At 45.5% G+C, this 24001-nt stretch overlaps 1 protein-coding gene across 1 annotated transcript in view; it reads left to right on the forward strand.

Annotated features, from left to right (window-relative positions):
- Window positions 1–259: 259 nt before the first annotated feature.
- USP10 (ubiquitin specific peptidase 10) overlaps window positions 260–24001 on the forward strand; it is an 81333-nt gene continuing 57591 nt past the window's right edge. The window contains exon 1 of the mRNA XM_026447264.1: window positions 260–416. Coding sequence (XP_026303049.1) covers window positions 396–416 — 21 coding nt within the window. The 5' untranslated portion in view covers window positions 260–395. The remainder of the gene's footprint in view (window positions 417–24001) is intronic.

The following is a 24001-nucleotide window of genomic DNA, read 5'->3' on the forward strand; positions in this document are numbered from 1 at the left end:
GGGCCCAGGTGCCAGTAGGCGAGGAGCCGGGGCCCGTCGGCGCCTCGGCGTTCCCACCTCCACCTGCCTGCTGCCTCCCCTTCCGGCTTCGCAGGCAGGACCCGGCGGGCTCTTAGAATGCAGACGCCCCGCAGCTTCCGCCCGAGGGTCGCGGAGCTCAGAGTCCGGCCGGTTCCAGGAGGGGCAGGGAAGGTCCGCGGCCCGGCAGACGCACGCCCACCTGTCGGCCGCGCAGGCGCAGCAGCACGCCGGCCTCCCCGCGCCCCGCGGCGCGCGGCCAGTGCGCAGGCGCGGCGGCCGATGCGAGTGTGTATGTGCGGGTGAGAAGATGGCGGCGGCGGGGGAAGCAGCGTGAGCAGCCGGAGGAACGCCGAGTCCCATTGAAACGGGCAGCCATGGCCCTCCACAGCCCGCAGGTAGCCGCCGGTCCGCGCCTTCGGCCGGAAGGGGCCCGAGCCCGAGGCGGGCGGACGCCGCGGCGGGCGGGCGCCCGCGCCCTGCCCGGAGCGAGCGTGTGGGAGTGGGGGAGGGCGCCGGGACACGCTGCCCGGGCCTAGGCCGGAGCCACCCGCCGCCTCCGCGCCGTTCGCGCCTTCGTCCCCCTGAGCCACCCAGGACCCCTAGTCCCGGAGAGGCCGAGGGACGGGGGCTCCGGGCCCCGCCTGGGGAGGGCGTGGGGGGCGCCGAAGGGGTTAACCTCCCCGGGGCTGGACCGCGGGGCGAGCCCGGGGTGTGGAGTGGGGCCCTCCCCGCCGCGCCGGCCCGGGGAGGCGGCCTGGGGGCTTCGGGAGTCCCCTGGAGCGGCAGGAGCCCCAGAGCAGCTCAGGTTGCTGCCTCTACCCAGAGCGAGTCTGAAAGATTTGGGGGTGCCCTGTTGCCCCTTTGCCCCCAAAGCTTCCTTTTTCAGCTTGATTGATGACGTGGGGGCTGCTGATTTTCTGGTTTTTAGATAGAAGTCGCTGAGTAGCGGTGTTAGGCTACTGTTGCAAAGAAAACTCGAAATAAGTCGCAAGGACCGTACTTTCACTTGCATTTGAGTGACATTCCTTGCACGAATCCATCCCAGCCAGGCTGACACTAACGCACCCTGCCTGAACAGTATCTAAAGCTTAGGGGCCCTTTACAATAATCCCGTAGTGGAAAGAAAGAGCTCTTTTTGGGAGATGTGCGTGTAGAGTTAAGCTCTTATTCACCTCTCCCACCCCATGTCCCCCTCCGCCATTATAATTATTCTGGACAAAAATCGGCGTGATGTTATTATTTGTCAGTCTTGCTTTAGACTGCTAATTTGTTGACATCTGGTCCCTATAAATTGTTGCACACTTTTAAACCATCTCATTGTGTATTTGTATTAAATATGGGGAAATGAAACAAAGTAGCCATTCGGAAAACTGGTGGCGGGTAAAGTTATAACCCTTCATAAGCAGTTGGGTTTTGTTGCTGTTCTGCAGATGAAGTCAATCTGACTAGACCTCTTTTGAAACATGATTTTCTTAACTGTTGTAATGAATGCGTGTTGTGGAGTCTAAAATGCGAAAACTTTTTAAAAAATTAGATCTTACGACAAGTTTCAATTGTGTTAAATTAGCTGTAGTTTAGTTTGCATCAGAACTTCCCCCTTTAACGTTTTGTTCCTTTGTACATTTACTTTTGTAAGTAGTGTAGGTCTTTGCACCAAAGAAGGCATCAGCAGTTGAATAATTTTTACAAATATATAACAAAGATTTTAAGAGATTTTGTGTATTTAGCTTTGTTTAGACCTATTTTAAACAAAAAAAGATTTGATATTTGCTTTTTCTCAACTTAAATACTAATTAGCCTATTTAAATTGGTATGAACAAGTGTAAGTCTCATTATGAATTAATGTGTAATATTCCTTGTGATTTTGACATGAAGAAAGCATCTTTAGGCATAATTCACTTCCTTTATTTAATAAGCATCAATCACAATTCAAGGTTGATTGAAATGTTAATTAATGGGGATGGATAACATGTAAACTTAATTGTAATTTCCTGTGCATTCGTTGTCCCAGTATTTACGTTTTATACAACAGTCTAAAGCGTCGTTATATACATCTTTAGAAAATTGGAGTAGCAAAAGTTGGCGGAACAGAAATGTTAGCAACACTTTGGGTTTATTCTTTTAAAGTATGATTTAAATCCTTTTAAGTTCTAGCATGGAGAAAGTAGCAAAGGAAATAATTTGATTTCTCATGATTTTCTTTTTTTTTGAGATGGAATTTTGCTCTTGTTGCCTAGGCTGGAGTGCAATGGCGCCATCTTGGCCCACTGCAACCTCTGCCTCCCAGGTTCAAGCGATTCTTCTGCCTCAGCCTACCAAGTAGCTGGGATTACAGGTGCCCGCCACCACGCCCGGCTAATTTTTTGTATTTTTATTAGAGACGCGTTTCACCATGTTGATCAGGCTGGTCTCAAACTCCTGACCTCAGGTGATCCACCCGCCTCGGCCTCCCGAAGTGCTGGGATTATAGGTGTGAGCCACTGCCCCTGGCCGATTTCTAATAATTTTCATTTAAAAAAAATAGTAATGGAAACAAGTAATGGAATCATGTATGACAGGATTTAGTTACTGGTTCCTGCTCGAGTCATTCTGAGCGTTTTAATAAATTTGTTTTATTTGTTTGCCTGCTGTTCTAAGAGTCTCGCAGCCTTAATGGCCATTCATTCATTCATTCAGCAAATACTGATTGTTTATCAGGTGTTGAGCGCCATGATATGCATATTACTTGTTTCTGTTGGGAATAACAACTGCAAATTAAAGGTCTTATTTTAGATTTGACTTGTTGTCCGGCGCGGTGGCTCACCCCTGTAATTCCAGCACTTGGGGAGGCTGAGGCGGTGGGTCACCTGAGTCCGAGCTGGAGACCAGCCTGACCAACATGGAGAAACCCCATCTCTACTAAAAATACAGAATTAACGGGGCGTGGTGGCGCATGCCTGTAATCCCAGCTACTCGGAAGGCTGAGGCAGGAGAATCGCTTGAACCCGGAAGCCAGAGGTTGCAGTGAGCCGAGATGGCGCCATTGCACTGCAGCCTGGGCAACAAGAGCAAAACTCTGTCTCAAAAAAAAAAAATTGACTTGTTAAAAAGTTAAATTTGTCACTGAGAATAATGGTACGTGGAAAAAGTTACAATTCAAAAATGTTTAGGGGTCAGCGCTGTGGCTCGTGCCTGTACTCCCAGCACTTTGGGAGGCCCACGCGGGTGGATCACTAGAGGTCGAGAGTTCGAGACCAGTCTGACCAACATGGTGAAACCCCCATCTCTATTAAAAATACAAAAATTAGCCGAGTGTGTTGACGCCTATAGTCCCAGCTACTTGGGAGGCTGAGGCAGGAGAATCACTTGAACCCGGGAGGCGGAGGTTGCAGTGAGCTGAGATCGCGCCACTGCACTCCAACCTGGGTGACAGAGCAAGACTCCGTCTCAAAAAAAAAAAAAGCACGAAACTCCATCTCAAAATAAATAATAAATTTAAAAGTTTTTAGGTTCATAACCCTATTTCCAGTTATTAGAAAGTGTTGGTTGATCCCTGTTACCTGTATTGAAGTGTAATAGTGAAGAATTTGAAAACATTTTGAGACCAGTGACTCAACATTTTAGCAAAGACAAATGGACTTCAGCAGTTGAAGTGTAAGTCCAAGTGAACTCTTTGTCACCAAGGGCACCAATTAAATGATTTGGGGTAATTAATTTGAAGCTGTTAGTTTTGCCTTACACCTGAAAAAATATTTGTGATTATTGATGTCATTTATAGTGACATCTCCACAATAATGCTTCCTACACCCAATTCGAATATCATGCAGTTGGCTTCTGTCCTTGTCTGCATAGACTCACCCCAGTCTCTCTCTTTTTTTTTTAGCTTGTGATAGCAGGGCCCCCAAATTTTACATGATGGAAAGCCTTGGCTTCCACCTCTAGTGTATGGCTGAATGTTACTGTATTGCTGAAGATCTGTTTCTAGCTGACAGCTGGATTAGTGTTAATTCTTGAAAGAGATAGATTTTTATTAGTCTCACGAAATGAGCAGCTGAAGTAAATACAATTATTTGAAATGTTGACAGGGCATTTGGAGATAACAGTTTTCCTTTCTTAGTGACAGCAAGCTATTTAAAGAGTAGATGTCCTAAGAGTAGATGTTTTAAGTTTGTGAGCCAGTGGTTGCCTGAATGGTTTGTACTGATGATCTGAGCAGCCGCCCTGTACGGGGACCTCACCTTCATGCTCTCGAGCCCATCTCGTTGAGAGGGCAGTGCACTGAAATTCCGGTGAATACTAAGCGGGCCTACCGCATTCTAAATTCCTTGCTAAAGCAAAAGTTAGGACATGTATTCCAGTGTTCTGTTCCGTGGAACTGATAGGATTTAAGCAGTGATTCACATAGGAAAACTTAAAGGAGAAAAGGATTACCAGGCTTAATGATTGCTGTTTAATGCCAAGCCTAAGCGGCACATTTCATTGTGCTGTGCTCGGAATATAACATTCACGTAATTGAGAAAAGTGGTATCATCTCCAGTTGAATTAGTTACATCAGGGTTTTTGTTTCTGTTTTTTGTTTGTTTGTTTTGAAAGATATAATTTCAGACATGTCAGTACTTCCTGTTAATGGTTGCCGGTATTGAAGTGACACATTAAACGTGGTTGCTGAGGGCACTTCTTACGGATAATATACCAAAATATGAAACATAGTGGGAAGAGCTTGCTTTTGAATTTGTAATTAGGCTGTTACTTATCTGTTTACTGCCACACATGCAAGAATCACCATCACACAAAACAGATAAATCTGTTTGCAATGGAATTTGCTGGCCTTGGGCCATTGGATTACTGTCATTTGTCACTTTAGTGCCACTTCAGCAGTGTAGATGTTCATTTCCAAAGACTTACATGTGCTTGGACTGCAGTTTTCCTGTTTATTGAAGTGTTCTTCCAAAAGGTCTTTCTGTGACCATTTCTGTCAATACGGGCTGGATGAAGAGTTAGTGTAGGAAAATAAAGGTAGCTCATGGGGTATGTGTATAGTATTTGTTTCAAGGACCAGAAAATATAGAATTTATCGTAAACCTTGATGTAGAATCTTCAGATCGTAGACTTTTTCTGAACTGGCTATTTTCTGGCTATTTGAAAGCTCCTGGGCCACGATCCCATTTTCATCAGATGACTTGAGAACCCAGAAGCTCTACCAGCACTGCCATTCTGCCCTGTCTTGAAACATCATGCCCTGGTTGCCCTCTCCAGGAATAGGGCGGGTAAGATGTTGAGATAGAACTGTGGTTTGGGGCTGTTGAAGTCTAAATTCCTCGACTTTGCCTTTTGGGCTCACATGAAAATTGTTAGGAGAGAGTACATGTGGAGTACGGGCCCAGCACCTGCCGCCGTCTGCACTGTAGTGATGGCTACTCCTAAGAGTCCTCAGTATCCTCCAGGTTGGGCTTGTGTCTACAGCCTTATCAGTTGTCATTCTTCAGATCCATTCTCAGTTTATTTTTCTGGCATCAACTGGAGGGACATCTCCTTAAGCCTGTACTTTATGGCTCAGGAATCTCAAAACCAGTCCATTTTGAAGTGAGAGTATCCGTGGTAACAAGATGAGTGTCCCCACTCCTGTGCCTTTTTTTTTTCTTTTTTCTTTTTTTGAGATGGAGTCTCACTCTGTCACCCAGGCTGGAGTGCACTGGTGTGATCTCATCTCACTGCAACCTCTGCCTCCCAGGTTCAAGCGATTCTCCTGCCTCAGCCTCCCGAGTAGCTGGGACTACAGGGGCCCGCCACCACGCCTAGCTAATTTTTTGTATTTTTAGTAGAGATGGGGTTTCACTGTGTTAGCCAGGATGGTCTCGATCTCCTGACCTCATGATCCGCCCGCCTCCCAAAGTGCTGGGATTACAGGTGTGAGCCACCACACCCAGCTACTCCTGTGCCTTTTGTAGCTGATTTTTACTTCTAGCTGACTCCTCCCTCCTTCCTTCCCTTTCTCTCTCTTCCTGATCTGATGGTGCTAGATTTTTGTTTCCCATTTGTCTTTGTTTTATGAAGATGTGCTCCTTTTCGTTTGTGTATATTGAGTACGGACATATTATGCCCTTGGTTTTTTTTTTTTTTTTTTTTTTTTTTTTTGGGACAGTCTCTCTTGCCCAGTCTGGAGTACAGTGGTGCGATCTTGGTTCACTACAACCTCTACCTTCCAGATTCAAGCGATTCTCCTGCCTCAGCCTCTTGAGTAGCTGGGATTACAGGCGCCTGCCACCATGCCCAGCTAATTTTTTTGTATTTTTAGTAGAGATGGGGTTTCACCATGTTAGGCTGATCTCCAACTCCTGACGTCAGGTGATCCAGCTGCCTCAGCCTCCCAAAGTGCTGGGATTACAGGCGTGAGCCACCGCACCTGGCCCAGTTTTTGTATTTTTAGTAGACACGTTTCACCATGTTGGTCAGGCTGGTCTTGATCTCCTAACCTCAGGTGATCTGCCCCCCCGCCTTGGCCTCTCAAAGTGCTGGGATTACAGGTGTGAGCCACCACGCCCAGCTAATTTTTTTTGTATTTTTAGTAGAGACAGGGTTTCACCAAGTTGGTCAGGCTGGTGTTGAACTCCTGACCTCAGGTGATCCACCTACCTTGGCCTCCCAAGGTGCTGGGATTACAGGCATGAGCCACTGCACTCAGCCTCCCTACTCATTCTTTGAAAAAAACAATTTGTTGTTTTGTAGAGACAGGGATTCGCTGTGTTTCCCAGTCTGGTCTCGAACTTCTGGCCTCCAGGGATCCTCCTGCCTCAACTTACAAAAGTACTGGGATTATAGGTGTGAGCTACCACGCCCAGCCTCCCTGTTCATTCTGAAAGTATCAGTCTTTTTACTTTTGATAGGACATGTTGATGTTTTGGTTAAAAATAGAAGAGAATTTGTTCAATTCTAGAGGTTTTCGAGATTGCTGCCCAATAAAAATTCTGGTACATTGAAACAATTAAAAAAAAATTTTTTTTGAGGCAGAGTCTCGCTCTGTTGCCCGGGCTGGAGTGCAGTGGCCAGATCTCAGCTCACTGCAAGCTCCGCCTCCCGGGTTTACACCATTCTCCTGCCTCAGCCTCCCGAGTAGCTGGGACTACAGGCGCCCGCCACCTCGCCCGGCTAGTTTTTGTATTTTTAGTAGAGACGGGGTTTCACCGTGTTAGCCAGGATGGTCTCGATCTCCTGACCTCATGATCCGCCCGTCTTGGCCTCCCAAAGTGCTAGGATTACAGGCTTGAGCCACCATGCCTGGCCCGAAACAATTTTTTTATACTTAATTTTTTTAGAGCAGTTTTAGGTTCACAGCAAAATTGAGAGGAAAGTACGGAGAGTTCCTATATACCCCTTCTCTTGATATCTTAAGTAATAATTTCCCTTAGATAGCTGCAAAGACTATATATATATTTATTTAAGACCTCACGTAGGCCTTCTGGGTAGATCTGATCATTGGACAAGGAGGAACATATTTATTACAACATACTGAGCATTGCAGTAGTCATCACTTGAAGCCTATAAACTCTATGAACTGCACAGTTTAGAAAGTGCCTTAGCTTGTTTGAGCCTTTACAGCAACTCTGTCCTGTATTATTATAACCATTTTACAGATGAGTAAGATAAGACCCAGAGAGATTGTGACTTGAGGTCACATGGCTGCTGGCCCTCAGGACCTTTTGAAAGCAGGTGTTTTGACTTCTGAATCCTTTGCTTTTTCTACTTTGCCAAACTGGTTTTTTGGAAGAGACTGATAAAGGCATAATCTTTCACATTGTGACTTCCCCTTAGTAGTTGCTCCGTAAGCATTTACAGAATGAATGAATGAAATGCATGTTTAAAAACTTTAATGTTACTAATTACAAAATCTGTTACTATAATGTGTTACTATCCACTAAATATTGTGTGTGGTACAATGAAGTTCTTTATTTTATTTTCTATTATAATGACATGCTATTTTTAAGACACGAAAACAGCACAGAAGTATTTAAAGTGAAAAGTAGAAGTCATTCCCTTCCTCTCTGATCCTTCGTCGTCAGTTTGGTGTGTGTCTTCTATGCTTTTTTCCATTGGAGTATTTCTGTTCTATCTAGTCACTGAACTGAGCCTTATTAAGCAAACCTTGTTTTCAAAATTATTGAAAACATCTACTGAAGTCAGTTTTCTTATTTTTACCTAATTTTGCCAGGGAATGAAGCAGATACTCGGGAGATTAAAGTGGCTTATCAGGATCCAGTATGCGGGGGATTGTGGAAGTGCTGTCAAAACTTATAATATGTTGTCCAAACAATTTTTTTTCTTTAAGAAGTATTTTGGGCCAGGTGCAGTGACTCACGCCTGTAATCCCAGCACTTTGGGAGGCTGAGGCAGGTGAATCACTCAAACTCAGGAGTTGGGACCAGCCTGGGCAACATAGCAAAACAATTTCTCTACAAAAAATACAAAAATTAGCTGGGCATGGTGGTGCTCTTCTGTAGTCCCAGCTACTTGGGAGGTTGAGGTGAGAGGATTGCTTGAACTTGGGAGTTGCAGATTGTAGTGAGTTGAGATTGTGCCACTGCACTTCAGCTTGGGTGACAGAGCGAGACTCATGTCAAGAAAGAAAAGAAAAGAAATATTTTGAAGACTTCCACCCCCTTAATATCAGTCATGCTGTCCGGTGTTCATATTGTAAAAAGAAGTCTGGGCTGGGCATGGTGGCTCACGCCTGTAATCCCAGCACTTCGGGAGGCCGAGGCGGGTGGATCACCTGAGGTCAGGAGTTTGAGACCATCCTGGCCTACTTGGTGAAACCCCATCTCTGCTAAAAATAAAAAAATTTAGTTGGGCATGGTGGCGGGCACCTATATTCCCAGCTACTTGGGAGGCTGAGGCAGGAGAATAGCTTGAACCCGTGGGGGCAGAGGTTGCTGTGAGCCAAAATCACGCCACTTCACACCAGCCTGGGTGAAAGAGTGAAACTCCGTCTCAAAAAACGAAAAAGGAGGTCTGATTCACATTCAAATTCTTGTCCATCCATTGCCTTTGCACTAGATTTATGAGGACAAACTTTTTATTAGTTGGAGATTGGTAAGTCACCTGCCCTAGGGAATAATGAGAAACTGGGTAATTAACCTGAATTTTTCTCCATCTTCTTCAAAATCATATTTTTGTCTTCTGTCACTTTGTTTCATCAGAGCACTGCAGTGGCAAAAAACAAAACACTCCCCAACTCAGGTCCCACTCCTGAGAGATAACCACATTTAACTACTTCTGACTTGTAATAAAATGCAAAATCAGGGCTTCCAAGTGTGGTTTACTATTTTGTTTAGAATGCATTTGCAGAATAGTAGACACTGTTTTCAGAACCACGTATGAAAGACTTTATATCTTTTGCGATCATTCAGAGATTTTGGTGGCCAGATGTTAGGAGTATAGAGCTGAAGAGAGAATTCCTGTGCTTTACAGGTTCGCCGGGTAGCGAGCGAGAGAAGCAGGCTAATGGCTGACTGGGTGCATCCAGTTTTAGGGTGGCAATTCTTGTAACACAAGTGTGAACAACATAGTCAAGAACATTCATTCATTCGTTTCTTCATTCATTCAGCAAATAGTTACTGAGTGGCCGCTGTGTACCAGGCACTGAGGAGGGAGTAACGAGCAAAAAAACAGGCATTGTTTCTCCCACCGAGGAGTTTATGGGTCCAGTGAGGAAGACAGTTTGTTCATCAGATAATCACAGTTAAATACATGTCACGCCAAACTGACAGATGTTTCCCAAAGGAAGGGAACACAATCTGAAGTCAGAGAATGGTTCCCGTGGAAGTGATGCGTTTACAGCATGAGACAGTGGGGACAGCGTGTGCGGTGGACCTTCAGCTGCAGGGAATTTGGAGCACTGCAGAGAACTCAGCAAGGACCAATGTGTCTTGGGCACAGAGCTGGAGGGGAAGGACAGACGCACCATCCAGTCTTGCAGTCTTTGTTAGATGTTACTGTCTTTATCCTGAGAAAAGTGTGGAAGAGGGGATGGGACAACCTTTCTTCTTTTTTTTTTTTTTTTTTGAGACGGAGTCTCGCTCTGTCGCCCGGGCTGGAGTGCAGTGGCTGGATCTCAGCTCACTGCAAGCTCCGCTTCCCAGGTTCACGCCATTCTCCTGCCTCAGCCTCCTGAGCAGCTGAGACTACAGGCGCCTGCCAGCGTGCCTGGATAATTTTTTTGTATTTTTAGTAGAGACGGGGTTTCACCGTGTTAGCCAGGATGGTCTCGATCTCCTGACCTCGTGATCCACCCGCCTCGACCTCCCAAAGTGCTGGGATTACAGGCTTGAGCCACTGCGCCCGGCCGGGATGGTACAACATTTGACCATGGAACCTCATAATCAGATTGCCGTTTGGGATCATACTCTGCCCAGTGAAGAATGGACTCACGGGGTTGCAGTGGCAGTAAGGAGATCATTTAGCGCAGGGTCCTTGGACTTTTGACTCAGAACGTGCAATGGAAGTGGAGAGAAGTTGCATGACTCAGGAGTTAGGTATGAGGTGTTTCGAAAAAGGAGGAGAGTGGGACTGAATGTCAGGCAAAGCTGGGAAGACGTCTCTTCTCAAACGGTGACATTTGAGCTGGAGTTTTCCAGGCAGAGAAGCACACGGACAAGGGCATGTGGAGGAGAATGTGCAGAGGAACAGTCTCAAAGCCTGCAGCCTGTTTGGGAAACAGATAAATTTGTGGCTGAAGTGGTGTGTAGGGTGAAGTGGTTAGCCGGGAGTCTGGAGAGGAGAAGTAAAGAATTTGATAATCCAAGCTCAGGACTGAGTTAAGTTGGTAGCAACGCTCTGTGTTAAGATTGCTGGTTGAGGCCGGGTGCAAGGCTCACGCTTGTAATCCCAGCACTTTGGGAGACTGAAGTAGGTGGATCACTTGAGGTAAGGAGTTTGAGACCAGTCTGGCCAACATGGTGAAACCCCATCTCTACTAAAAATACAAAAACTAGCTGGGCGTGGTGGCATATGTCTGTAATCCCAGCTACTTGAGAGGCTGAGGCAGGAGAATCACTTGAAGCCGGGAGGCAGAGGTTTCAGTGTGCCAGATTGTGCCACTGCATTATATCCTGGGCAACAGAGCAAGACTCCATCTCAAAAAAAAAAAAAAAAGTTTGCTGGGCTGAGATGATTGTGCAGGGGTCTTACTGAGATGCTTTGAGAGTTGTCAGGGATTTGATTCTTTAGGCTGTCCTCCATAACTGGGACTCTACTCTCTGCTCACTTTGGCATCTTAAGCCTCATAACTTTGAGGGGAAAGAAGTAGGGCATTTCTTTTGGGGACTTCTGAGACAGATTAATGTAAGGCAAGTAGCCCTTCTGTGTCGTCAGTGATAATTGGATAGAGTAGGTAGGGAAGGTCGTTTAGGGGCGTATTCCGTTTATTTTGAGAGGGAGGCACCTTTAAACACAAACATCTGTCCCGATGATGTCTGTAGAAATTAAAGAAGATATTAAGAAAAACTTAGCTGACTTTTTACCTTATTTTAAATGTTTCCTTTAGTACTTTTGGTAGTAAACTTGAGAAATTTGGAATTGTTGGATTTAACAGCGTTTTTAGGTTTGTGATCCTTGAATGCCCTCTTCTAACACCAGAATCACCTGGCACCCTGGGTGCCACTCAAAGACACTGAGTAAGGATCCCTGTGAGCAGGTCCCCAGGCTGTCTCAGCCAGGCTCAGATTGCAGATCCTCTGCATGGGTTTGTGTACAGCTGTTTTCCTTTTAACTTGTTGAGCACTTTCCCATGAATAGCAATAACGAAATCATATTTCAGACAAAGTGTTACATCTCCAGTCTAGGTTAGATGTGAACAACAACCAAGATATGGATTGTGCCCCTCACTCCGAGTGTGATACCAACTTATTTTAGTGCTGAGTGGAATTGTGAAACAGTTCTGAGCAGATGAGAAACCTGACGTTTTGCTACTTTGGAGATCTGTCATGTTGTGTCTTCAGAATGAGATTTCAGTTTGATTTGGCATTCATTAAGTAAATAATTAATGCCTTTTAAACAAGCGTTTGCCCAGCACTTGCTCTGTGCCAGGGCCCGTGTTGGGATTTGTAAGTTGCAAAAAACATATGTTTTTAAAAATGTAAGTACAGATGTGTTCCCCAAAGCCTTAAGAGCTGCTCTGGCTGGTGCTCTGCACCCCACATCTTGAAATAGGACCCCTGTGGACAGCATGGGATCAGCACACTCCCCGACAGCTCAGTGTAACTGTGAGCACCTGATGTCCCAGGGAATTGGAACTGTCTAATTCATCCTGAAGCCTGTTGTCAGCGTCTCCGAGGATGTGTGCATAGCAGTAAGCCAATTCGCCATCAGGAATTCCTGCTCCCTTTTGCTCTTGTTGGTCATGGATTTGTCAGGTGAGGAAATTCTAGTCTCTAGTTTTCCCCAAACTGGTGCTGAAATAATTATGCTTGGTTCTCTCTAGCTTCTTACCTCTTTGCTCTTCTGTGCCATAACGATGTATTATAAGTTAGGTGCCAGCAGCACAAACTTTTCTTCCACCTGTAATTAGAGTTTTAGGCAGTGAGAAAGGGCTAGCTTTTTTTTTTTTTTTTTTTGTCTTAGATGGAGTCTTGTTCTGTCACCCAGGCAGTGGCAAGATGTCAGCTGACTGCAACGTCTGCCTCCTGGGCTCAAGGGATTCTCTGCCTCAGCCTCCCGAGTAGCTGGGATTACAGGTGCATGCCACCATGCCTGGCTGATTTTTGTATTTTTAGCAGAAATGAAGTTTCACCGTGTTGGCCAGGCTGGTCTTGAACTCCTGACCTCAAGTGATCCACCTGCCTCAGCCTCCCATTGTGCTGGGATGATAGGCGTGAGCCACTGCATCCCGTAGCTTTTGCTTTTTAAGGTGGACAGAAACACCTTGCAGCTGTGCTTCTTTGCCCTTGCTGCTTTTGGGTGGAAACATAGACTTAAGTTAGCATATTCATCAGTTGATCTCTTCTCTATGAGAAGGGAAACAAATTGCAGTATTTTGTGTGCACGGCAGGCTTTGAGGGCCCTTATACTTTGATTCTGTAGATGCCCTGTCCTTCCTCTGAAGGCAGTCAGCTGTGTAGAGAGGCCTGTGTGGGCCCTGTCCTGAGAGTAGCGGAAGGAAGACATGGCTGTGTCTGTCGAGATTGTGCCCTATGCAGAGGCGAACACCACATGGATGAGCCGGGAGCAGCCGCCGGCCTGGCTGCTCTGTGGGTCAGGAAGGCTTTTTTGAGTCTGGTGTGGTCTGGCTCCCCCATTGTCCCCACTGCCTAGCACAGTGGGCACTCAGGTGTTTGTCCAGTGGATAGGTTAATTGACAGGGACCAGCAGAAGAAAACAGAGAACAGCTGGTTGTCATTCACTGTTTTCAGGACTGCTTCTGGTTGTTTTGGGTGCTTCTGTAATAGTTCTAGGCATGAAGTTCAGGACCACAGCCTGCAAGACCACGAGGGACAGATTTGCCTTCTGTAGAAATAGTAGTGAGAGCTGAAGAAGAGGAGGCTGCTTCCCGAAGTATCAGATTGATTGTCATTTCTGCATTTAGAATGCATGTGTGACCCCTAAGCTTCTCTTCAGGTTCTTCGGTGCTCTCTTTACCTCTGTTGTGATAGTTTCTTGAATCCAGGTGACTGACTCGCACATCACATATAAGTTATTTTGTTTTATTCCTTGGTCTCTTTCTCAACAAGTGTAGTCTGGAGATCGTAGGACACTTAGCAATGCAGAGAGAACGCCTTCGCCAGCGTTGCCGGCAAGCGCTTGGCCGCGGGGGTCTTTGGGCATGCCGGTGATCTTCGCAGGCCTGCTTAGAGCAAATGCAGCTGTCGCCCAAATCCAAGCTCCATGGAGCAGCCGACCGTCTTTCCAGTACAGGGCCCAATTATGTGTCACCGGTGAACATGGAAAGAGCTTTTCAGTTGGTTTGCTGCAGTTAGTTGATCTTTTCCCCCACCTTTGTGACCTTAGGTGTCTCAGCCAAAGCCATCGTTCACCCACTAGTTATAGAGCTCAGCTGTGTGGGAGGCATTGTGGGTACAGAAATGGAGGGGAGCACGTTGTCTCTCCCCGAGACCCGCTGTCTGTAGACAGGCTCGCCCGCTCTGTCCCTGTGGCTTGCTCCCCTACTTTCAGTGAGCCTCTGTGTCTGTGCCATCGTCTTAGGCCCACTTTACCCACCTTTAAAATCGCGCCCTCCTTCACACTTGTCACCCTGTCTCCTTGCTCCCTCTCCAGAGCACTTCACACCTAATACCCTGCATATCCGGTGTCCTGACATACGTGTCTCAGGGTCACTCTCTTGCCCTGCCCCAGTGTAAGCTCTGTGAGGGCAGGGGTTTTTGTTTGCTTTGTTCACTGCCGGGGCCCCTAGTCCTAGAACGTGGTGAGTGCTCGGGAAATATTTATTAACAAACACATTCATGAAAGGCATACCACATTGGACATATTCAGAAGCCCACGGTCTGGTGTGGTAAAGAAGCTAGAGAATCAACTGTTAGGATCCAGAGTTAGAGAGGCCGTCACAGGAGAGTCCCCGGGGACACCTTGGCTCCTGTTTGTGAGGAAAATAGTTCACAAAGATGAGCATTTGGAACTGAGTTCGGTAGTGTGTGGAGTCATCCAGGCCAGCAGGGGCCCAAGAGAATGGCGCCCAAAGCAGAAAGACGCGGTGTGTGCCTTGTCACTGAAGTGCATTTGGGGCGTGGAGAGTTGTAGGGGCTGCGGCGCTGGGGGTTGGCTGGGAAGGTGGATGGTGCGTCTTGTAGTCTCTGCTAGAGCCTTTTAGTCTGAAAAGTTCTGGGAGACTTGAAAGGCTTTCCCTGGGCACCAGAATAGTAAGGTTCAGTTGAGAGACAGCTCTGTGGTGGCCACATGCAGTTTGGAGGGTGAGGGGTGAGCACAGAGGCGGAGGTAGTTTGTTGAGGGGCCCAGTTGAGAAGTGTGGAAGGCCTGAATGGTGCCTAGAGGAGGGGGAGGCCTTAGGGTGGCTGGTGGCTGGTGGGAGGTGGGTGGCTGGCGGGAGCCAGCTCGTTGTGGGGTGTTCATGGTATAGTATTTTCCTTCTTAAAATGTGGAATGATACTTGTTTAGTAAGAAGATTTTCCTACTTCTTCCTCTTTTTTAGAGATGGGGTCTGGGTCTGTCATCCAGGCTGGAGTGAGTGGCCTGATCATAGCTCACCCACTACAGTGTCCAACTCCCAGTCTCAGGCCGTTCTCCCTCCTCAGCCACCCAAAATGCTGGGACTACAGATGTGAGCCACCATGCGTGGCTTTCCATTTTTTACATTGTGAATGTTTTTCCATTCAATATTTTCCTTTGCGATTGTTGTTTTATATCTAAAGAGCCTTAACTTAATCTTCAGCATTGTTTTTTAAGGACTGCCGCATATACACGAGTTATAGTATATGCGTACTAAAAAATGGTAATATTTGGCAGGTTTTTTGGGGTCCAGTTTTTAGTTGTTGTGAATTATCTTATTTTCTAGAGCAAATTAAGCACATTATTGTAAACTGGAATATGAACGTCCTTAATTCATGGATTATTTTTGGGGCAAAGGGAGAGGTATATTTTGCTACGGGGTATTAAGGAGATATTTAGTGGATATTTAAAACATGAATTTTTTTTAAATTTTAAAAGTAATATCAAAAACAAGTTCTACATATGGAATGTTAGAAAAATATTTTAAAAGATATGTTTATTATTATTATTATTAGTTTTTTTTTTTTTTTTTTGAGACAGTCTTGCTCTGTTGCCCAGGCTGGAGTGCAGTGCGCAGTCTTGGCTCACTGCAACCTCCACCTCTCGTGCTAAAGCGATTCTCTTGCCTCAGCCTCCTGAGTAGCTGAGACTACAGGCATGCACCACCACGCCCAGCTACTTCTTGTATTTTTTAGTAGAGATGGGGTTTCACCATATTGGCGAGTCTGGTCTCGACCTCCTGACCTCAAGTGATCCAGGATCGCCTGCCTTGGCCTCCCAGAGTGCTTGGATTATAGGCGTGAGCCACCACTCCCAGCCCATTTATAAAATATTTATCAATAAGCTGGCTTAAGTTTGGTGAAAGCCAACTATTTCAGCTACTGCTGTAGATATCCAGGAAGATAACCAAATTATCCTTACCCTTGTGTATAATGGATAGCTAAGGCATAAGAAACAACTGGGCATATTACAAGATGTGTAATTAAGTGCTGAATTATGTGGTGCATGTGGCAGGTTCTTTTGTAGTAATTCAGAGAATGAAGATGGGTAATGAGCTAGTCTTGAGAAGGAATAGGGTCTCCGCCTCCCAAAGCGCTGGGATTGTAGGCATGAGCCAGTGAGCCCAGCTGGGTGATCTTACTGCTTTATATGAATTCTCTGGTCACTGCTGCCCAGCTATCCTTTTATCTCCTTTTTTGCTCACCCTATTCATGTGTTAGGTTGCCCTCCCTTTAAAAAAAAAAAAAAAAAAAAAAAAGTAGAGCTCAGCTTTCTAACTAGTTTACACCATAAACCAGAGATTTAGTGGCTCTTATAATTAGAAATTCCAGAGGTAGATCAGGCTTCAAAGTTTAATTCAGCCATTCAGTTAGAATTTTGAGGACCTGACTTCTTTTCATTTTTTCACTTTGCATTTCTTCCTCTTTTCATTCTGCATGTCAGTATTATCCCAGGGCTAGTTTCCCCCAAGATGGCGGAATGGCCACAGCAGTTGCAGGCTTCACATTTGGGCGCAGCCTCCGTCACACCAAGCTGACCAAGAGAGTGAGTGTGCTTCCCAGAATTCTAGGCAGTGTCCTGAGCTTCATGCCCTTTGGGTCGTCCCTGAAGGAGAGCACTGTGGCGAGGAGGGTGGTATGCCAGGCGGGGCTCCCATCTGGCCTGGGGGTGGGTGTGTGTTGATCTCTGAACTGGGTGACCACTCTCCCACAGGGTAGGAAGGGGAGCTGGCCAGTTCACTTCTGTCCCACATGAGCGTAAGGTCTCTCCCCCCTCTGCTTTTCCAGATATGCCAATTCCTCCTGGACTCCTCAGACTGGAAAATTGTCTTTTCTCCCTGGCAAATCATCTGTACTGTCTGATTGCATCTTACAGTCTTCTTTAAATATTACTGTTCCTTAACTGTTAATGTGTCTGTGCCATGAGGTCAGCCCCAAGTTCCAATCCTGTCCCATTTTCTGTTTGTGGAATCTCAGGCAAGGTTGGATTCTCTGAACTTTTAAAGTGGTTTCGTCTTCATCATTCAACAAATCTTTATTACATTCTCAGTATTGTGCTTCAGTCAACGAAATACAGACTGACACAAGGAGATAACAGTTCGTTCACAGAGACATAGGTAAATGAGAATTACTGTGAAATGTGAACAGTGCTTTGGCCAAAATAGGGTTTAGAAACACTTTTTGAGGAGGTGGATACCTGCATTGAGCCTTGAAGGACAAGTAGGACTTCTTCAGCATGGGGGTTGAGGGAGCTGCCTGCATGAAGGCTTATCAGCAGAGTAGTGAATAAATGCAGAGCTACTGAGTTACTGGGATCTTAGGTGCACAACTTTCAAAAAGGTTGGTAGGCAGAGACGCCCATTACACCAAGTTGAAGAGTTAAGATTCTACCTTTATATACACCTTACAATTAGAGGAGTGACCGCATGTCCTGGTCTAAACTTATCCCAGCATAATGCATCATAATGATCCTTTCACTCTGAAATATGCCGCTAATTTGGATGATAAATGGTTACCCAACTTAAAATAGAAGTCCAGAGCCATAGCCATAGGGACAGTCACTGTGATAGCAGTGTGCTTGCTTCATAGTAGAGGCTTGGGATTACATAAGATAGAGCATAGCAGTGCTTCTCAAACTTGAAAGTCCATTGAAAATCAGCTGTGTGTCTTGTGAATATGCACATTTGGATTCAGTACACCTGGGGTGGGCCCTGGGCGCTGTCTGAGCTCCTGGGTAATTCCTAGGCTCCTGGCCTGGTGACCTCACTTTGAGTAGCAGGTAGTATTGGGCTTCGGGAGCTTCAGAGGGTCTGTGAAGTTCTGAAATCATAGGCAGAAATGTGTGTACATGCATTCTTTAGGAGGTGGGCCTAATTCCCTTATGTCAGTTTCTCAGGAAGTCTGCTGCCACCCAAAAAAGATTAGGAGTCCCTTTTAGAAATTTTGTGCAGATTAAATGAAATATGTTGATTAAATGCCTTTAACATTATCTAGAGCTTAATGGACATTAGTACACACTAGCTGTATGTCCTCCTTCCCTTCCCTGGCCCCAGTTATTTGAAGGCAGGACACGTTGCTTAAACATCTTAAACTGCTTTTTAATGTCCTTTTTATGTCATTGGTGCTCAATAAGTGTCGATTTAGCTTGGTGACAAGCTGTTTGACGACTGTGAGCCATTCTGTCAGCATTTGTGAGTCTTTTAGGTGCCAAGCATTTTACTAGGTAGAGAGGAGGCGGCCACCACCTAGGTTATTGCAGATACCCAGGCATAGGTGGGGTCGTCAGGGCCTGTGCTGGATAGTAGCTGTAGAAATGAAGAGGAGATGAATCACTTAGTAACCTTCCTGAGTTGTGTGTGTTCAGGAAAGTGCTTCTACTGCTTTCGATTCATTGAGGTCCTGTTCTCTGGTTCTCAGTTGTATGTGATTTCAGTATGGATTAATTAATTGTAATGCTTAATTTAATTCATTCAGTTGCTGTTCTTGCCAAATGCAGTTTTTCTGAACATTTTGATATTTTGTTGAGATGGTCCCAGAAATTTGGGATTCGTGATCACCTTAGGGTATTTGTGATGGAAAGGGTATATAATTTCTGGTATTTTCAAAGTTTCTTACCTAAGAGATTGGAAGAACAATGATGAGAGAGAGAGTGGAAGATTAGTTGTCTTGTAGAGTTGTGGATGCTTCAGAGAACTTGACTACATTGAGAAGGGAAAATCTTGGATTGGAAAGTTATTTTTGAGAACGTGGAGTGTTGGTAGTGAAAGTTAGATTTCAGTGAATTAGAGCAAATGAGAGATGAGTTTAATTACAAAAGAAGCGTCATTTGTTCAAAAGACATTTCTGAAGAGTTGCTTGTGAGTTTAATTTATTTTATTGAGACAGGATTGATTGTACTCTGTGACCCGAGATAGAGTGCAGTGGTGCAATCATGGCTTACTGCAGCGTCAAAGTTACTGGCTCAAGGGATCCTCCCACCTCAGCCTCCTGAGAAGCTGGGACTGCAGGTGTGGGCCACTGTGTTTGGCAGGAGTTTAATTTTTTCTGTCATATTACTTCTACTTTAGTTGCATTATAGTTTTTCTTCTGGCCGGGTGCGGTGGCTCATGCCTGTAATCCCAGCACTTTGGGAGGCTGAGGCGGGTGGATTATCTGTCAGGAGTTCAAGACCAGCCTGGCCAACATGGTGAAACCCCATCTCTGCTAAAAATACAAAAATTAGTCCAGGCATCGTGGCACATGCCTGTAATCCCAGCTACTCAGGAGGCTGAGGCAGGAGAATTGCTTGAATCTGGGAGGCAGAGGTTGCAGTGAACTGAGATTGCGCCACTGCACTCCAGCTTGGGCGACACAGTGAGACTGTCTCACCAAAAAAAAAAAAAAAAAGTTTTTCTTCTGACTTTTAGTTTTGTTGTTATTGTTTTTGAGAAGGAGTCTTTCTCTGTTACCCAGGCTGGAGTGCAGTGGCACAATCTTGGCTCACTGCAGCCTCCACCTCCTGGGTTCAAGTGATTCTCCTACCTCAGCCTCCCAAGTAGCTGAGATTATAGGCACCCGCCACCACACCCGACTAATTTTTGTATTTTAGTAGAGACGGGGTTTCACTATGTAGGTCAAGCTGGTCTCAAACTCCTGACCTCAAATGATCCGCCCGCCTCGGCCTCCCAAAGTGCTGGGATTACAGGCATGAGCCACCGCGCCCGGCCAGTTTTGTTGTTTTGTTGTTGTTGTTGTTGTTTTTGCCTTTATTAAGTCGTTAATGATCAGTAAACCCTTAAAAGCACTAAAAGAGTTCCCATTTTAAAGACATCTGTTCTGGATGTTGTTCATCAACTTTTTATAGTGAATAATTACCTCAAATTATTTTATAGTTTCTTTTTTAATTAGGAGGCATGGCTGAATGGAGAAGTAGCTCTGCTCATCCTCCTGTTTTCTGCTTAGTGTCTCCCACCTTCTTAGTTGCCTGTGGTGATAGAGCTTTTTCTTGGATCACGGGAATGCCCCTACACAGTGATTCTAAACTCCCAGCTGTGAAGTCGGAATCACACAAGAAGTGTTTAAAATGCTGAATGAGGCCTGGACTCCACCCTAGACCACTGAAGCCAGAATTGTTGCAGGTATGGCCTGAGGATGCTCTGAGTCTGAGGTGTGGCCAGGTTCGAGGACTGTTGTCCTAGGCCTTTGTCCAGTATGGTTGATGCTGCTCCCCTGCTAGGTGAGAACCACCACAGGTTGGTTATGTGCTTTTATGTGGAAAATAGAGCATAGGAAGCCGACTGGGTGGAAAACATTTCTTCCAGGGTATGCAGGTCTCAAAAGGGGGACTTTGAAGTCTGGAGTTAACAGTTTTCTAATAAAAGATTTCAGACGATATCCATGAACTTAAATACATAATTAAAGAGTGGAATGCAAACTATTAGGATTTGTGCTGGTAAAGCAAGCTATACTTGCATAATTTAAATCTTTGGAGGGCATGTTTTGACAGATCGTTAGGTGAAGGTTAAACAGAGAAAGTAAATAGTGGACTCCTTCCTTAGCTAGCATACCTCTTTTTGCATTCTTTTATTTTCAGCAGATAGTAATGTTGCAGCTCTTTACTTCTTCAACCAAACCTTCTAAGTAACTTTACTTTCCATTAACAACAAAGCAGCTCGTTAAGGGGGAAGTTCTGTACTTAATCTTAAAACTGGAAGGAGAGGAGTCTGTTTACCAGTACTTCTCATTAGGCAGTCCTCGATTTTCTAGGATATTTGAAGAGTCTGTTGACAGTGGCCAGCAAATCAGAGGAAAATCATTTCTGTAGTTAGGCTTCTTTTTTCATGGATATCCTTTAAAACGAAGCTCTGCTGTAGCGATGTGCTTTCCTTCCTGGCAGGGGGCCTTCAGTAGCTGGCCTTTTGTTGGTCTGGTTCCAGCATATTTTATTAAGTGAAAAATCCTGTAGAACAGATGACACTTACGAACTTCTGCCCATGTAGCATTCTGTTAAATGGAAACACTATAGTTTTGCTTCACTGTTTTTGGCAGTAATTGTCTTTGTGTGGAGTTTGAGTACATGGTCCGAGAAGCTCGGCAGTAATAAAGGTTGAGCCGGGCAAGAATAATCTGAAGTGATTGAGTAATGATGGGACAGAGGCTTCAGAGTGGAGCACAGTTACATTGAAAACAGATGCAGAATAAAAAGATGATGCACAATTTTTTTTTTCTTTTTTTGAGACGGAGCCTTGCTTTGTCGCTGAGGCTGGAGTGCAGTGGCATGATCTCGGCTCACTGCAAGCTCCACCTCCCGGGTTCACACCATTCTCCTGCCTCAACCTCAGTAGCTGGGACTACAGGCTCCTGCCACCACACCGAGCTAATTTTTTGTATTTTTTAATAGAAATGGGGTTTCACCGTGTTAGCCAGGATGGTCTCGATCTCCTGACCTCGTGATTCGCCTACCTCGGCTTCCCAAAGTGCTGGGATTACAGGCGTGAGCCACCGTGCCTGACTGATGATGGACAATTTTTCTTTTTTTTTTTTGAGAAGGAATCTTGCTCTTTTGCCCAGGCTGGAGTGCAATGGCGCAGTCTTGGCTCACTGCAACCTCCGCCTCCTGCATTCAAGCGATTCACCTGCCTCAGCTTCCCGAGTAGCTGGGATTACAGACCCATGCCACCTTGCCCGGCTAATTTATTGTATTTTTAGTAGAGTTGGAGTTTCACCGTGTTAGCCAGGATGGTCTTGATCTCCTGACCTTGTGATCCTCCCACCTCAGCCTCCCAAAGTGCTGGGATTACAGGTGTGAGCCACCACGCCCGGTGATGATGCACAGTTTTTAAGGTGGTGTTGTGTAGCACAGGGAGGTGTTTGGACCAAGGAATGTGAAACTAAAAATCCCAGCGTGTGGATGCGTACAAATTGAGTGTACTGAGGAATCTTCTGTAAATGAGAGATTACACTTGTGGCCCTTGGTCTTCAAGAGCTTTGATTATGGTAGTGCTTCATCTTCCTTACATAGGTTGTGCATAACAATTTTTAAAAAGTCAACCTGATTGAAGTGTAATTTAATACAATAAATGTACCCATTTTAAGTTTGCAGTTTGAGGTTTTTTGTCTTTGTTTTTCAGACAAGGTTGGAGTGCAGTGGTGTGATCATAGCTCACTGCAGCCTTGACCTCCCAGATTCAAGCCATCCTCCTGCCTCAGCCCTCCCAAGTAACTTGGGACTACAGGCATGTGCCACAAAATCTGGCTGTTCTTTTTTTTTAAGAGATGGAGTCTCGCTCTGTTGCCAGGCTGGAGTGTAGTGACGCGATCATGGCTCACTGCAACCTCTGCCTCCCAGGTTCAAGCAGTTCTGCTGCCTCAGCCTCCCGAGTAGCTGAAACTATAGGCACACACTGCCATGCCTGGCTAATTTTTTGTGTTTTAGTAGAGACAGGGTTTCACCGTGTTGCCCAGGCTGGTCTCGAACTCCTGAGCTCAGGCAATCCACCCGCCTTGGCCTCCCAAAATGCTACAAGCTCAGCTATTTTTAAAAATGTTTTTGTAAGGATGAGGTTTCACAGTGTTGCCCAGGCTGGTCTCGAACTCCTTTCAAGTGATCCTCTCACCTTGACCTCCCAAAATGCTGAAATTACAGGCGGGAGCCATCACGCCCAGCCCAGTTTGAGTTTTGATAGATGTATACAACGAAGTAGTAACTGCCACTACAGTCAAGATACAGAACATTTCCATTGCCCAGAGAGTTTCTTCATGCCCCTTTACCGTGAATCCCCACCTTGTCCAGGCAACTAGTGGTCTGCTTCTGTCACTGTAGGCTAAGAAAGTTTGCCTTTTCTAGAATTATACTGATGCAAAATTACACAAACTGTACTCTTTTGTTTGGTTTCTTTCACCTGACCCAACTTTTTAAATTTAGCCATGTTGAGTGTTGATTCCAGCCTTTTCAGTACTAGGTAGTATTCCTTTATGGATGTCCCACAGTTTGCTTGTCTCTTCACTTCTTGATAGACATTTTTGTTGTTCCCACTGTTTGAATCTGCTGTTCACATTCATGTAGAAGTGTCTCTGTGGACATAGGTTTTGATTTCTTGTGGGTAAAATGTGGTAAGCGTATATTCTATTTTATAAGAAACTGCAAGGCTTTTTCAAAGCAGCCATGCCATTTTCTGTCTGCACCAGCAGTGTGTGAGAACGCAACTTCTCTGTCCTCACCAATATTTGATGTCGTCAGTCTTTTTTTGAGACAAAGCCGCACTCCGTCGCCCAGGCTGGAGTGCAGTGATGTGATCTTGGCTCACTGAAACCTTTGCCTCCCAGGTTTAAGCAGTTCTGCCTCAGCCTCCTGAGTAACTGAGATTATAGGCGGACTCCATCATGCCCAGCTAATTTTTGTATTTTTAGTAGAGATGGAGTTTCACCATGTTGGCCAGTCTCGAATTCCCTACCTCAAGTGGTTCACCTGCCTCGGCCTCCCAAAATACTGGGATTATAGGCGTGAGCTACTGTGCCCGGCTCAGTCATCTTAACTTTATAGTACATCAATTTAAAAGATAATTTTTTGTCTCTAGGAACATGAGTTCCTGTCATTGACAGCAAAGTGAAACTGAGTACGAATATGTGGTTCTTATTGAAATGTGCCCAGAAAGACAGTTTGAGCAGAAGGGAGGGGCCAAGAAATACAGGATTCATGCCTGCTTCACACTGGACACAGGTGGTCTTATTTGAGGGTCAAAGATGGGGGATGGGGAATAAAAGTCAATTTTAAAAGGATTGACCTGCCCCAA

This window comes from Piliocolobus tephrosceles, chromosome 17 (assembly GCF_002776525.5).
Source record: "Piliocolobus tephrosceles isolate RC106 chromosome 17, ASM277652v3, whole genome shotgun sequence".
Lineage (NCBI taxonomy): Eukaryota > Metazoa > Chordata > Mammalia > Primates > Cercopithecidae > Piliocolobus > Piliocolobus tephrosceles.